At 36.5% G+C, this 15,804-nt stretch overlaps 1 protein-coding gene across 3 annotated transcripts in view; it reads right to left on the bottom strand.

Moving 5' to 3' along the window:
- Window positions 1–15,804, bottom strand: part of KIAA1958 (KIAA1958 ortholog) — a 170,628-nt gene that overhangs the window by 27,312 nt on the left and 127,512 nt on the right. The window contains exon 3 of one of the 3 annotated variants that reach the window (XM_030919209.1): window positions 12,077–12,160. The exons of 1 other annotated variant lie outside the window; for it this stretch is intronic. In XM_030919209.1, the coding sequence (XP_030775069.1) occupies window positions 12,077–12,160 (84 nt within the window). Of the gene's footprint in view, window positions 1–11,110; window positions 12,161–15,804 lie in introns of all 3 variants that reach the window. One more of the 3 variants, XM_030919207.1, reaches the window with a different exon arrangement.

The following is a 15,804-nucleotide window of genomic DNA, read 5'->3' as shown; positions in this document are numbered from 1 at the left end:
CCAGGTCGACAACATGTTTTTCAAAATGTGGTTTGTTTGTTGTAGCTACAAAAATCAGCCAGCTTTGCAGAAAACAATTTATTAAATGGACGAAGACTGGTCATCATGCCCAAATACAGACAAAACACTGTGACTCAAGCATGCTCTCATTATAGAGACACTGTTGACACTCATTAGCTGACTTTATTGGATTGCTTTTCTTATTTCCATAAGTTTTAGGCTGTACCAACAAATATCAAAAACAATAGAAAATTACACTACATTAAAGGCAAACATACACACAATGGAATAAACTAGACATAAAACTAGATTTTTATTTAGAGCACAAGTATACAGACAAATATGAAGCAAAAACAGTGAGCTGACAAAGATGAGAACATCTTAGTGTAAAAAATCAGTGAGCAGCAAAATAAAGATGAAACTGAGAGTACTCTTAACAAAAAATTCTATTACAAATATTGACAGGCAGCAGATTATCTGACCAAAATCATCAGTCACATATTTGACACAGTAACAGAAATTTCCCTCTATTTCAATTCACCTTTCTCCTCTTTCACAAACTATAACTAGCAGCTTTTAAAAAGTTTCAAAATATGATTTGAGTGAAACAGGCACATGTGCTTTTTTCATGTAAATCAGTTAAAAACCAAGTGCCCAGAAAAAAATATAAAAAAATAACAATCTATCAAATTTGGGGAAAAGTAAATGCATCCTCAAAGAACAGTACTATATTTTTTTCACATAGCAGAGTTGATCTGTTGAAACAATTTTCTCTAAGTATTAATTGTGGTTATTGTATTTCTAAGCAGATGCCTGGTCTTAAATTACAGTGACTAAACTGATAAATCTTTTTATTCCCAATTAACTTCCAAGGGATAAAGTAAAAGTGAAAGAAACCTTAAATGCATTCTTAAGATTTATAAGAAGGATGGAAGACCTTGTTGAAGTTGAATACAGCATTCATTCTAGTAAACCATGAAAGTTCTTCATTTTAATAGATAAGTCATATGTAGTAAGTCTGTTGAATCTAAAACACTTTCGATCATTTTCCCACCAGGTTTCAGGCCTACAGGGTTAGAGTTACATTTTCAGACTACAACATAAAAAGTACAAACTATTACCAGTCATGGAGTTAATCTAGCAAATGTACATCTAACTTTGGCAGTGAAAACATTTAAAATTGTGGGAAAAATTGGAAACTCTATAAATTAGAAACCTAATAAATATATATGTATTTGATTTAAAAACCGCCCGAGGTAAAAAGGCCTCAGGACAGAAATACAAAATGTACATAAGACCCCAAGGTGGGAAATAAACCCAAGAGCAGGACTCAAATAAATGTGCCCATTGCTAAATTGTTAATCATCAGGATGTATCATGCCATAATCTTTGGTGTCCAAAATATGAAAGGAATTCTTGGTACAAAGGCTCTGCCTGAAAATCTCTGATGTAGAAATACTTTTGTGTGACTCTGGAGGCCAATGGACAAAGGCAGAACTTCTTTAGACCACACATAATTAAATTTATTTTTATTGCTTTATCACCTCACGGAGGGGCAAATGTCTATAGCATATTCTAGAGAAAAGGCTCACAGTTAAAATCTGCCTTTGTTTTCCTTTAAGCAAAGAGGTGGTGGGGACCTTGATGAATTAGTTTCAATAGTCTTGGAATTAACTCAGTAATTTCAGCAGCAATGTGTCCAAATACAGCACTGGCTGTTGCTGCGTATCTGACAGTCACACACACAGTTTCTATACAATTCAGGAGACTACCCCTTTATTAAAGGAATCTTGTAATCATAAGCCCATTGAACTGACAGAAGGAAACGCTGCACCAAATGTGGAGTTCTGGCATGTTGGTGTAAAAAGGCTCTTCAGGAAGCAGCCTTCTTTTCTTAACACTTTATGACAGTTTCCCCCCACTCATTTTAAGAGTATAAATAAAAGTATAGTGGTATTTCCCTCATATTAAATTTTAACAATGTGTAGTAGAGTCAATCTGTTGAAACAATTCTGTCTTTACTTTCAGTTTGTTCGGAATTGCTGAGGCAAGATAGAAACACCAGGTACCAGACAGGTGGGCATGAAGAAATCCTGATGGCCACAAGGCAACCAAGTATGTTAAGTAAATCTGTGTAAATGCTGAATGTAAAAGTTAACAAGTGGGAACTGTGAGGTTTCAATGGTTCTTTATAAAGGAAATAAAATTACTGAATATTCTTTTTTTTTCTGGGTTGGAGCCTCGCTCCCTCACCCAGGCTGGAGTGCAGTGGTGTGATCTCAGATCACTACAACCTCCACCTCCCGGGCTCTAGCAATGCTCCTGCCTCAGCCTCCCAAGTAGCTGGGATTATGGGTGTGAGCCACCACACCCAGCTAATTTTTGTATTTTTAGAAGAGACTGGGTTTCGTCATGTTGGCCAGGCTGGCCTCGAACTCCTGATCTCCGGTGATCCACCTGCCTCAGCCTCCCAAAGTGCTGGGATTGCAGGTGTGAACCACCATGTCCAGCCTGAATATTATTAAATGAAATTCAAACAATAAGCCATGATAGCCAACAAAAATAATGTATGCACCTCATAGTCCTCTACTATTATACTATTCAGCCTAAAAATATCCAGATCAAGGGAAATTCTACTGCTCTATTGTCATTCGATTGGATTTTTCTGTAAGATACTCAAGTATCAAAAGAAAAAAATGTTTAAAATTCTAGAGGAGAGAGTACTAGAAAAATTCAGAGTTCTTGCTTTCTTTCTCTTTTTGCAAATATTTTCTGCTTTCAAAGAGCTTGGAAAGTGTCGAAGAAAAGTTGACCTAACCTGGAATTATAAATATGACACAAGATTTTCAAGTTTGGCACCACTTTGACAACTACAATATTTCCTTCTGTAGAGGCCACTAAGTGCTGGCTCAAAATATTAAACAATGAAGTACATAGTTACTTAAGTCACACATAGAAATGTTGACTGGCACAGCCTTTTAACAGTTTTTCAGTTTAACTACAACAAGTGATAGCAGCAGTGGTTAACAACTCCACATCAACACCACAAACGTACATATGAAAGAGCACCTGTAACAACATGCAAAATCTCAACATCACTGAATATTACACAATGCATAGAAATCGTAATGATTTTTGGCAAGGTGTTTTTTTTGTAACAAATGTTTTATAAAACAAAAGTTATTTTGTTATAAATGCTATTTAAAAAGTTGTAACAATCTAATGGATTATAGATATAAAAGTTCAGTTAGATAAAGTTAATCTGAGTGGGTTAATACTAAACATGGACCTCCTACTTCATCCAATATAAATAATCAATTATAAATTAATTTCTAGCGGAAGAATACTAAGGGATTTATAAAAGAATTACAGAAAATAAATGGACATAAAAATCACTAAAATACAGTATACACAATTACTGTTAGGAATCTATATTGCTGATATCTTCCTAATTCTACTCATCACAAACAAACAATGCCAAAGCATTTTCAAAGCTCTTATTGAAATGAATGTATAATGGTAAAAATGCTGTCTAATCCCAGTGTAATACCAAGACAAACATTAGAAGTCTAACATAATTCAACATTATATAAAAAAACGAATCACACCGTACCTTTTTAAAAAACATCTAAAATTTGAACTTTTTTCAACTATGATCTGGTAAGTATGATTTGTAAAACAAAAATTTGTGAAGTGTTTAAATATTTATGCTTGAGTTCCTTTTCAGAAGAGTAAGCAAGATGAGAAATACAAATAATCTGCATTTAAGTAAGTTTGTATTTCTACATCTACTTACTGTAGGCCTCTTCCTTTAGTTACCATTTTCCCCCTTTACTATCTCTAAATTAATTTACTTCAGAAATTTCCTAATTATGTTGATAGAAATTTGATCCTTTTGACTGAGGATATGTCCCAAAACTTTAAATATGATTTTTAAAACTTGCCATAGACTAAAAAATACTATGGGTTGCATTCAGAACCAGTAGTATATATGCTATGTCGCTCGATATCCAAGTGAATATCAAATTAAACAAAAATGTACTTGTTCATAATCTATAACTAGGATTGATATTCTTGAAGACTGTAGTCTCCCCTCCATAATTGAAAATGAAATATAAATGGGGTAAGCTGAGAGATGTTCGTTAGAATCAAAGAACAATTACATTTACAGATTTTCCTATCAAACTCCAAAAAGAAAATTTGCTAAAACTAAGATGTAACACAACACAATGAAAAATGAAATGTCACATTCAAAAACAGCCTATTGGAACCTGGCAGCTTGAATCTACTCCTAAGAGAAATCTGTGGGTTTTAAAAACAATTAAAATTTGGAAAAACAAGAAGCAGAAATACAGGGTTGTTTTTCCTCTCTAAACTCTACCTATGGACAGGAAGCCAGGGTGCCTGGTTCTAGTCCTGGCTTTAACCCCAACAAGGGAAAGCTCACACCCTAACAAGGTGTGCGCACCTCGGCATTCACCTCCTTTCTCTGGGGCTGTTGCCTCTTTTGTAAATGAAGGGTGGATTAGGCCAGAGCAGTGTCAACACCTGTAATCCTAGCACTTTGGGAGGTTGAGGTCGGGGGATCACTTGAGTCCAGGAGTTTGAGACCAGCCTGGGCAACACACTGAGATCTCATGTCTACAAAAAATTTTTAAAAATTAGTCAGGCATGGTGGTATGAACCTGTAGTCCCAGCTACTCGGGAAGTTGAGTTGGGAGGACTGCTTGAGCCCAAGAGTTCAAGGCTGCAGTGCCACTGCAGTGAGTCTTGATTGTGCCACTGCACTCCAGCCTGGACAACAGAGCAAGACCCTGTCTCGAAAAATAAATAAATAAAAGGGTGGATTAGATGTTTCCAATTTTACTTTCCAGCTAGCACACCTGAAGGATGCATTCCAGAGGTAACAGCAGCTCAGTCAGTCTAGTGAGTCTCAAAGAAGGAGGGGAGGGGATAGGAAACATGAGACCTCTGGGGAATTTGTTTGAGGTTGTGTTCTCTTGGCTATTTCTATCTCCTTGCCTTCCCCACTCCCCACCTACATGAGGACGTGGTGACTCCTACTCTCTACAGCGTGAAAATCACTGGGCTAGATGATCTCTTGGGTCCTTTCCAGATCTAGCCTCTATGACTAATAATTCAACAAAGACAATGGTTTACATTAATACTCAGACCTAATTAATATTCTAATCAAACTGGGATTCTGACCTAATTAATACTCTGGTTCTAATTCACAAAAGTCATTGTTTACATAAGAACTCAAGTGTATTAAAATGCCATTAAAAAAATAATTTTCAAGTTTTTGCTCAGCTTTGGCAGGCCCAACTGGTCAATTTACAAACAGGCTGGACCATGAGAAATTTTAAATGTCTTCCTTTTCTGTTTAGAAAAGTAAAAGTAGAGTTCTTGGTATTTCATCAATATCATCTCTTCTTTTCTGTTGTTATATCACTAGAAATACACCAACTCCCAACAGGATGATATCTGTGATGTATTTCTTTATTCCAGTTCTGTCTGATGGCAAGGATCTCTAAAATTATCCTAGCTTCATCATTTTGCTTTATGAAAGGCTATACACTCAGTATCATCTCAACCAGATGCAAGTGGGAAGGGAAAGCAATGTCTGAATACCATGCATTAAACAACAACTGAGGATGCCCTTGCCAGTGTGCACTTCTTAACTCATCATTGTCTGTCTGTACCATATCACATGGTAGATGTACAGAGACATAACTTGTATAATAGAATTCTATTTGGGAAACATTTATTAAACTGACAGAGAACTTGCTAATTCTTTCAGTACTTGTAACTATTTTTAAATGAATGAATGCTTTAAAAAATATCTTGCTGCAAGAAATTATACATTCCCCTTGACTTTCCTCCCTAGGCTTACGTATATATTTCTTCTATCATATGGGAGAGTTTTTATTTACAGGTGCTTAGTATTACAGCTTTATTTTGGCTAGAGAAATAAGGATCAAAATATACCTTTCCTACAGATAAAATCAGTCAGAAGAGGGATGATTAAGATCATCATCTGTCTCACATTAAACTGCAGATAGTTGAACCAGGAAAACTCTTAATAGGTTCACAGTCTACCTCTAATTCATATTTAGTATCTGGTCAATGGCAATCGATATTGGCTTGTAGGCATTCCCTCTGCCTAGACCCTTCCCTGCCTGAATTATAAAGGACTCTCTTGAAATTGGGGTTTTGGCTTTAACTGGGGTAAAAATAAATTACAATCACTTAAATATATACTTCCTTGTGCATATACACACTTGCCTCCATGCCAAAGTTAGGTGTTTTTTAAAGAGTGACACAAACTTCTGCTGTCTGCTGGTAACCAGGGGTAAACAAACTGGTTAACATCTCATCTCAAACTACTACAGTAATGGGGCCTCAATAACGTTGTGCTAACAAACGTGCTGGTGATGGCACTGATCTCCATCAATGAGGAACTGAACTAATATTGATGATTTTATTACACCTGGGATTTCATTTATAATTTACAACTTCAGAGCGTCTACAGAAGCACAGCAAATCATTTCTTGAACATGCAGCTATAGCAGAAAAAGAGAGTGCTTAATGGGATCTGGATCTAATTTCAGATACGGATGCTCTTACATATTAACTGTGACATGGGCAAGCCATTTGACTTCTCTGGATCTCCTCAATTATAAAAGGGAAATAATAATACTTAGCTAATAGGACCATTGTGAGAATTAAGTGAAACAACTTATAAAGCACTCAGTACAATGGCACACTATCAGTGCTCAAGAGATAATGGTCATTGATGACGGATCTGCACATTCTGATGCATATGTGCACCTACATGAACACAACGGATGGTACAGAAATGCCTTCACTTTATTGATTTTAAAATAGGCTCTAAGAAAGATTCTCCAGAAAATTCTCAAAGCAGCATTATGTATTCCGCAGCAAACCTACATATTCAATGAATAAATAATGGATAAATTGCATGAGTACAAAGTTTGGAAAACTATGCAAAATAGTATTAGCATAGAGTTTTTTGCTAGGCTCTCAAAAATGAACTACTTTTTATTACAATGTCTTTTATAAATTCCTTGAGAGCAGGGACTATTTTATGTATCTTTATATCCCTCCCAGTTTGGCCCCTAGCTGTTCAATAAATATTTGTTGATCTGACTACAAATTTTCATCTCAATAAAGTCATTGATTTCATTGCATCTGGAAGCTAAGCCATATGATTTAGACAAGTAAATGCTATGAAAGTTTCAGCTAACAGTAATCTAACTGAAAAACCAAAGAGATCAAATGTATGCTAGAAGATTTTCAGACTACTCTTTTGTAGAACAGGCAGTGATTTAACATAGGGAAAATTTAGCCATAGGGAAAAATAATGATAAATATCCTAAATTGCTGATTTATAAGTCATATTCAGACCAGCCCTAATAACTGTATCAAATGGAATCTAGAATAAGCTGTCTTGAATAAATATCCTATCTCTAATTTTTTCAAATATTAGTTTTTTTTTTAATAGCTAGCACCTATGGTTTTCAATAGTCACTCACATGATTATGAAAAGAAAGACCAAATTATGTAGCTATGTTATCCAAATGCTGACAGTGTTCAGTGTTTTTATTGTAGGTAGTGCAAAACTTTCAGTTATATGAGGAACACTGGAGGGTTTCTTACATGACATTACATTGATCATAAAGTTAAGTACTGCAAATATGGCTTTATTTGAGCCACAGGATTGCCTGAAAAGGCAGCACATTCAGTTGTAGTGAACACCTGCTGGACTGTTGATTTTTGCTAAAGTATATATGCAATTTTGACATCTGCCTCTGCCACAGCATGAACATGATTTTTTCTTAATATTACAAATAATAAAAATGGCATCTGGCAGTACTATCTCTTATCATTTAGATGAAAACACAAAATTTAGAGGTAGTTGTAGATTTTTCATAACGTAATTAACTCCAAGAGATAACACCAGCACTTTGGGAGGCCAAGGCAGGAGGATCTCTTGAGGCTAGGAGTTTGAGACCAGCCTGGGCAACACAGCGAGACCCCATCTCTACAAAAAATTAGCCAAGCGTGATGCTGTGCACTTGTAGTTCTAGCTATTTGGGAGGCTGAGGCGGGAGGATCTCTTGAGCCCCAGAGTTTGAGGCTGACAGTGAGCTATGACTGCACCTCTACACTGAAGCCTGGGCGACAGAGCAAGACCCTGTCTCTATTAAAACAAACAAACAAACAAAGAAACAAAAAAAGACAGATACTGTAATTTGGCTATGCTTCTACCAAGCCATTACTCAGAAAACAGTTTTCTGAAAATAAAAGTCATGATGTTCCTATTTGGTTTGAGTTATCACTGAAAAATATAAATAAAAAAAAATTCACATTCTCAATTTAATTGTGCTCTTCTAAATGAAGATGCAATATGATTAAGCAGGACAAAGATTTTCATTTTAGTACCTCAACAAACACAGATAGGGAACTGACATTTTCTAGTTCTGCTTTCTCAGTGCAGACTGAGTGCTCTTCTTCCTTAAGACAAACTTACTGTGCTGTCAGAAACATATCAAAAATTTAGAAACTATGTAAATTAAAAATTAGATGCAACATAACATTTTAAGTGTTTTACAGAGAACTTTTTTTAAATATGAGAGGTAACCACATAAAAATAACTATATATTTTTAAAGAGTTCCCTTAAAGTAAGCTGTCTGATGCCGTAAGGACTAGCTATAGAATAAGAACAAGAAGGTTCTGTAAAGAGAACTGGGAGAAAGAGTCTCTGTGGCTCCAAATGTATAGGTGTGGGAGAGGACTAGAGGACATGCTGCCACCATGAAAGATCACTCAGCATTCCTTTTGATCAGACATCCTTCAGAGATGTTAAGACACTGTGTCCCCAGCTCTGGCTCAAACCACTGGAAATTAATTATGAGCTGGTACTGAGAAAGGTAAATAGAAAAAAACTCTGGAGTGAAATGACAGACTACCGTTTCTTTAGCTATGACCTAATTGACTTATCTTGACCTGACCATAAAATGAAGATAACTCACCTTTTCAAAGTTGCTGAAAAGATTAAGATAATGCATACATAAATAAATATGTAAGTATTACAATATGTCTGAAGAAATATTTGCCAAAATGTTAATGGTAATCTTTGGCTAGAAGACTCATCAGTATATATTTTGTTTTCTTTATCCTTATCTGTGTTTTCCATTTTTTTTTTTTTTTTATGATTAGTAACTATGACTTACATATGTGATGCATGTAAGTCACTTAGCACAGTGCTGGCATGCATGCTGGCTCAAAAATGGCAGCTTTCATCATTATCAATACAAAAACATAAAGCAAGACATTGCCCTTTCTTCTTGTTTCTAGATGTATAAATGAATGCTTCTCTATGGAGGAAAAGTCATGAACATGAGGTTAATTCCACCACATAAAGTCCACAGCTGACTTCCCACTCCCGAGCCAGATGAAAGGTCACAGCTTAGAGGAACGGGTCTTTATGTGCTTATGACTTGGTGTTGGAAGGAGTTCCCTGACCATGGGAGAGCTCAGCTCTGTGATGATTTAGCAAAGCAATTCAGAATGAAATTTGTCCTGGGTTATACACTAAATTAATGTACAAAATACCACCTACGTTTCTAGCTAATGTGAATTACGAGGTTGCCTTGGAGTACAAATATTTCCCAATAGAATTCCCAGGTCCAACAAAACAATCAAAATTTGGGGTTTATGTGTGTTGCTGATTATACAGAATAGGAACCTAGCTCAGCTTTATTGTGGCTCTAATGTCTAAATTTATTTTATTTTTGAAATATCTTAACTAATAATTCACCATAGGCTTCAAGACTTGAAAACAAAGACCTTGGAAAAACTGCCACAAATGTTTAACCAAAATTATTATAATAATTGCAGGATATCACAGATGAATGCATTTATATTTACTGTAGAAGAATCTCACACATTTTCAAGAATGCTTTGAATTCAGCAAAATCTGGTAACAAAATATTGTTACCTAAAATGAGTGCCAATATTATATTCCTTGGATCTCAATTACAGAGTCAAATACCCAGCATTGCCCCAGGAGAAAAGAGACTGTTCAATGCTTCTAAGTAAGTAATTCGGGGAATATGAACTTTGAAGAGGATGAGTTTTTTTGTTGTCTCGACTACTGCTTCTAGATTTTTAGTAAGACTTTCCACCCTTTACCTTCTCTTTATACATAATTTAACGCTTGGCAACATTTTCAAAGCTTTGGTAGGTTTAAATTTCTTGTCAAAGTTCATTTATGCCCATTTCTTAGGGAAAAAAAAAAAGAAACACTCTTTCCAGGTTCAAGCACAATAGTTAAATGAGCTACGTTAACAGTCTTTTTAGCCACAATATTAGACTTTGTATATTATTTTCAAATCATGTAGCTCCCAAAAAGAATGGCACCTTTATTCCCTCCTCCTACCCTTTCCCCCACAAAATAAAAGATGTTAGCCAAACATCTAGATTTTCATACATTGTAAAAAATGAGGCACAGGAGTTAAAACTCAAGTTAAAAAAGAGAAGGTGTAAATTATTTTGATGTTGAGCTTATACAACACTTTTATATTCTGGATCTAGCTGAATACAGTTTTGTGTCAGCAGTAAAGTTAATGTCTCCTCTTGATTAATATAGAATTTTAAAAATTAAAAAAATAAAGCCATTTATTAAGGAGACAAAAAATGGGAGTTGGGGTGGGAAGGAAAAGCAGGAGATGAGGACGCAAGCATGTAAGTCTAGGATGACTCTCAATTTTCTTTCTGACAGTTTTTAAAAAACAGAATTCCCTCTCTACTATGTGTTGCCTGAGAACCACATACGGTTTTGTAAAGTCTATAACAGTAATTACATTTGATCACTCACAAGTACATCTGTCTTAAGCCTATAAATACTATGTTAGTAATACTAAATTATCTCCATTGGCTTATTTGTAAAAAGAAAAATATATTATATATTTATATTTTTATAAAGTGAATTAACACTGAGGGCACAGGAAGGGGAATGAGAAGCGGTGTATAATCACAGTTTCTCTGGACATGGTAACCAAACTGGAGTCTTGCTCAAGCCACCTGGTCAAGCGGTATCTGAGGAAGAGTCATAGGAGGCGGAGACGATGAAATTGCCATTGTTGGAGTGGCCAGCCACTGACTGGGCAGCCTGCTGGCTCAGATTGTTACAGATCAGCACCAGCTGGTTGCTCTGGGCTTCAGACAAGGTGCTGCAGCTCTGATACACACTGAAGTTGGTTTTCCTGCCAGGGATGTTGCCCTTCTCACACATGGTCTTCACCATCTTGGCCAGCTTGTTCTTGCCAAGGGCCTGGCAGTTGTACCAATGCAGAGCGGCCAAGTTAACGACTGGCTTGATGGATAAGTAGAAAGGGGCATCCTCGTAGCGCATGGCGGGAGGCCGCCGCTGGGCATACTCCTTATAGTCCTGGACAGGGCAGGTCTGTGGGGCGTGCTGGGTGGCATACACACGGGAGTCTGTCCCCCCTCTCTTGGTTTTGGCATTCAGGTCTCCTGTGTCCTGACCCATCCACTCCAAGTACTCCAGACCCGTCTCTGTTACCCGGAGCCGGATATCACCCCATTTTAAGGTAGATCCATGGAAGCCTGTGCAATGCCCAAAAGCTTTTGTGTTGTTGAGCCAGACTAGGTTGAGCAAACCCTCGGGATTATAACGGCTTAGTAGTCCCCTTTTCCGCAGGATGAGCTCGTCAGCAAAGGTGAGCTTCATGGACTTGTGTGGCTTATTTCCTTTTCCTTTACAGCGGAGTTCAATTTGCTTCTGCTTCAGGGCCTCTTGGGAACGCTTGAATTCCTTATCCCTGGTGATGCTGTAGCCATACCTGTGTTCCTTTAGGTACCTTTCAAGCCCACACTGGTAATTGGCCAAGCTGTTGGGTTCGTATTCGGACCCATCCTTCTGCCTGGCATCAACAAAGAAAGAGGCAAGGTAGGCATCCAACTCCTTGCAAGGGATGACATAAATCTCTCTTGTTTCAGAAGGATACTTGGAGATGAGGAACTCACGGAAATTGCGGAGCGCAGTCTGCGTGCTCCGGATGGTTTTCTCGTTCTGCTCCCTGCTGAGCTCAGCTGCTCTTTCATCCTGGTCTGCAACAAATTGGGGGGGGGGAAGGATAGAGAGGGTGTTGATGAGTTCAGACAATGCACTTTCTACGCTGAAATAAAGTTTCCTTTTATAATGACAAGGGAAAGGAAGAATCAATTTTACAGAGATCACTGATAAATGTTATTTACATACCTGTCACATTATAATAGCCAACTTCGGTTTCACAAATGATCTACTAGACAAGCATATGGCCCATTACAAGCAAAATGAGCTTCCTATGTCACTGGCACACAGTTTAGTGCATAAAGGTTTGTGGAAAGAGAGAGATTAGAGACTGCCTTCATTTTAGGAAAAATGTGGGACAGAAATGTGCTATTTATCCTACTTCTGCGTGCAAAGGCCCCATTGGTGCTGACAAACCCATTCTGAATCACTTCATTTGTGAAAACACAGGTTGTACTGGTTCCGTTTTACTGAATTAAACTGAAATATCTGTATTTGTTATTTTAATGCATCACTAAAAATCTGTATTTAAAAATGACAAAGCAAATTTTTTATGGCAGTTAATTAAATACTTGTTCTTCTACAGCAATTCAGGTAAACATAGTTTATAAGCATTCTGCATGTAATTTCAGGGCATTTGTAATAAGTGATGAATGGAAATATTTGGTATTTTGGAGGGTAATGAGGATAAAATGTCATAGCTACAAAGACAGGAGAGTTACATTTGAATTAGGCTATCACAGTCAAGATGTAAAGAAGGGGGTATGTCTCCAGGACCCATCGTTTCTTTTTATTACTTTATTATTTGGACTCTGCTGAAAAAGGACTTGAGGTACCTCTTTCTGTTTTGGATCATCCATGATTAAGTAATGTTGCCCTAGAATAGCGGTCTTCACAGATTCCTGTGCTTCAGAATCATCCAGGATGCTTGATCAAAACGCAGATTACCACGTAGCAGGTGTAGGAATCTGTATCTTAACCAGCATCTCTATGTTCATGATGAGGTTTGAAAGAATACATTTTGAGAAACAAAGTTCTAGTGCTTGTGTCCTAGGCAGGAAATCTTACTCTATTTTCACCAATTTTTAAATAATAGTTAAGTTCAATTACATCATTTACATGGTTTCATTTCAGTAAAATGTAATTTAATTTAGGATCTTAACATTAACAACAAAACATTTTGTCAAAAATCATCACTATTATGTTAGACATGGTCTGGTGAAACTCAAAAGAAACTCTAAAGAAAGCATACAATTAAAAAAAAAAAACAACAAGCTACTCTATTGACTGCTGAGAGGCAAACACAGAGGTTAATTTCAAACAACATAAAATATGTAATTTCTGATTTCTAAAGTATAAGGTAAAAGTATTTTGTTATCTAGAAAAACTATATTAACTTGTAAGGTTGCTTAGTGGAAATCTTTGTAATTATTACATCCAATGATAAAATTCCTAATAAACTGAATTTTATTTACACACTACTTTGTGTATTACTACACATATATATGAATAGCCATGTTATTTTAAAATGACAATCATAAGGCATAACTGCCAAAATCCACATAACTTTACGAAATGATATAAACTAAAAATTCACTAAACTAGTTAGCTATTTTTATAAGAACATTTTTGAGGGATCACATTTCCAAATTCAAATATACAAAAGTAACTTTTATGCTTCAATACACTTAACTTTTAGTCATGCTATTTTCTTCCAGTTGAAATTGTTTATCTATTAACAACAAAGGTGTTTATCTTTCCATCAAAAACATGGAAGCCACAGGTTGAATGTAACCATTTGCCATGCTGGCTTCCTTGACTGTTTACATGGAAAGCCAAAAGGGCCAGCACATCTGTTTTTCTTGGCTACTTGTTCAAATATCTATCACAGCAGTCTTCTAACTTCAAACAAAGATTTTCTAAGAAATAAACAGTCACAGACAACTTTAGGAGAAAAATTTCCAGGTTCTCAACTTTCACATGGGATCTTTTAAAAACTTTGTCTGAGATGTAGACTGAGTTTGTACATGGTGCCATCCCAAACCTACTATGGTACATATTCTGGGATATATTGATTTATAAATTTTGTTTGACTCCTCAAGTCAAAAGACTTTTGACTTCTACCCATTAGCATTTCCTGTCTTTAAATAATTAAATCCATAGCACCTCGTGTCTTATGGATATTTTGACAAAGGTGAAATGTACCGTTAGAAACAGTGTTTGGGGCCTGAAGTGGGGTGTTCTGAATTTAGGACACAGGAAGCGGTTATATGTTAGTGAGGTTGATTCTTCTAACTAGAACTAGAATATTCTGCAGAACTACCAAAAAGCTCAAGATAAAGTAGCAGCTTAAAATTTTATTAATTTCTTTCAGATGATTCAGTGTGCTTTTAATTCACAAGGTAGTTAATATTATCAAATCATATCATGAAATATTGATTCTAGTTACAGTTGCTCCTCCTCTTTTTATTTATTATTTTTGAGACGGGGCCTTGCTCTGTCACCCAGGCTGGAGTGCAATGGTACAATTTTGGCTCACTGCAACCTCCGTCTCCTGGATTCAAGCGATTCTCCTGCCTCAGTCTCTCAAGTAGCTGGGATTACAGGCACCCACCATCATGCCTGGCTAATTTTTGTATTTTTGTAGAGATGGGGTTTCACCATGTTGGCCAGGCTGGTCTTGAACTCCTGACCTCAGGTGATCTGCTCACCTTGGCCTCCCGAAGTGCTGGGATTACAGGCATGAGCCACCATGCCTGGCCTCCTCCTCTTCATTTTATAAAATATTCATCTATATCCTACCTCCTTTTTTACAAAATTGAAACATGTTGGAAAACCTTTGGATGTCAATTTAGAAGTGAGTGGTAAAGAATATTCTAAGTTCTTTTAAGATATATGTGAGCAAAAAAGTTTAAGTCTGTTGGATTTAATTAAGCAGCATTAGTTAGTCTGCTATTAGTGGAACTGGTGAAGACAACCACAGAAGGGTCCAGAATGCTGGTGTGGATGTCATCACCTGCCACAGTCCCCCGGGTGAAGCTCTTCTACTTCTGTATCTTCTCCGCATTTCAGCACCATGCTAACACACATGAAGATGACTGACACATTTACACCTGTTCAATTCGTCCTCAGTCAAGCCTTGTTTTCAAGCCTTCCCTTCCTTTCTATTGGGCTTCAATCTTAGTTGACAAACAGCCATTTTACCTGCAGGAAAACAAAACTAAAGACAAACATCACACAGTGTGATGTTGTCTGCTTTTTTTCCGTTTTTAGGAGGTTTTTAACATATTCTAGAAATGAATGTTTGTTATATTTATTGCAAATATCTTCTCCAATCTGTGGCTTGCCTTTTCATTTTTTATGGCATCTTTTAATAAACAATAATTCCTAATCTTATATAGTTCAATTTATCAATTTATTTCCCTTATGATTCATGCTTTTGCCTCCTGTTGAAGTAAGGCACCTGCTCATCTCAACCCTTTGTTACCAAGTTTCCCTCTTCACAACAACCAATGTTACCAATTGATTATATATAATTTTCAAGATTCTATATTTCTTATTCTTTTCCTTTTAAAATGGGGATGGGGGAGGAATATACTATAAACCCTATTCTATACTCTGCTTTGCTCCATGCTTTCCTAATAGCATGGAACGAGCCACATGAGGTGGTTGAAAGGGTAAA

This window comes from Rhinopithecus roxellana, chromosome 16 (assembly GCF_007565055.1).
Source record: "Rhinopithecus roxellana isolate Shanxi Qingling chromosome 16, ASM756505v1, whole genome shotgun sequence".
In the NCBI taxonomy this organism is placed as follows: domain Eukaryota; kingdom Metazoa; phylum Chordata; class Mammalia; order Primates; family Cercopithecidae; genus Rhinopithecus; species Rhinopithecus roxellana.
Note: the sequence above shows the minus strand (reverse complement) of the source record. Positions and strands in the feature narration are given on the sequence as shown.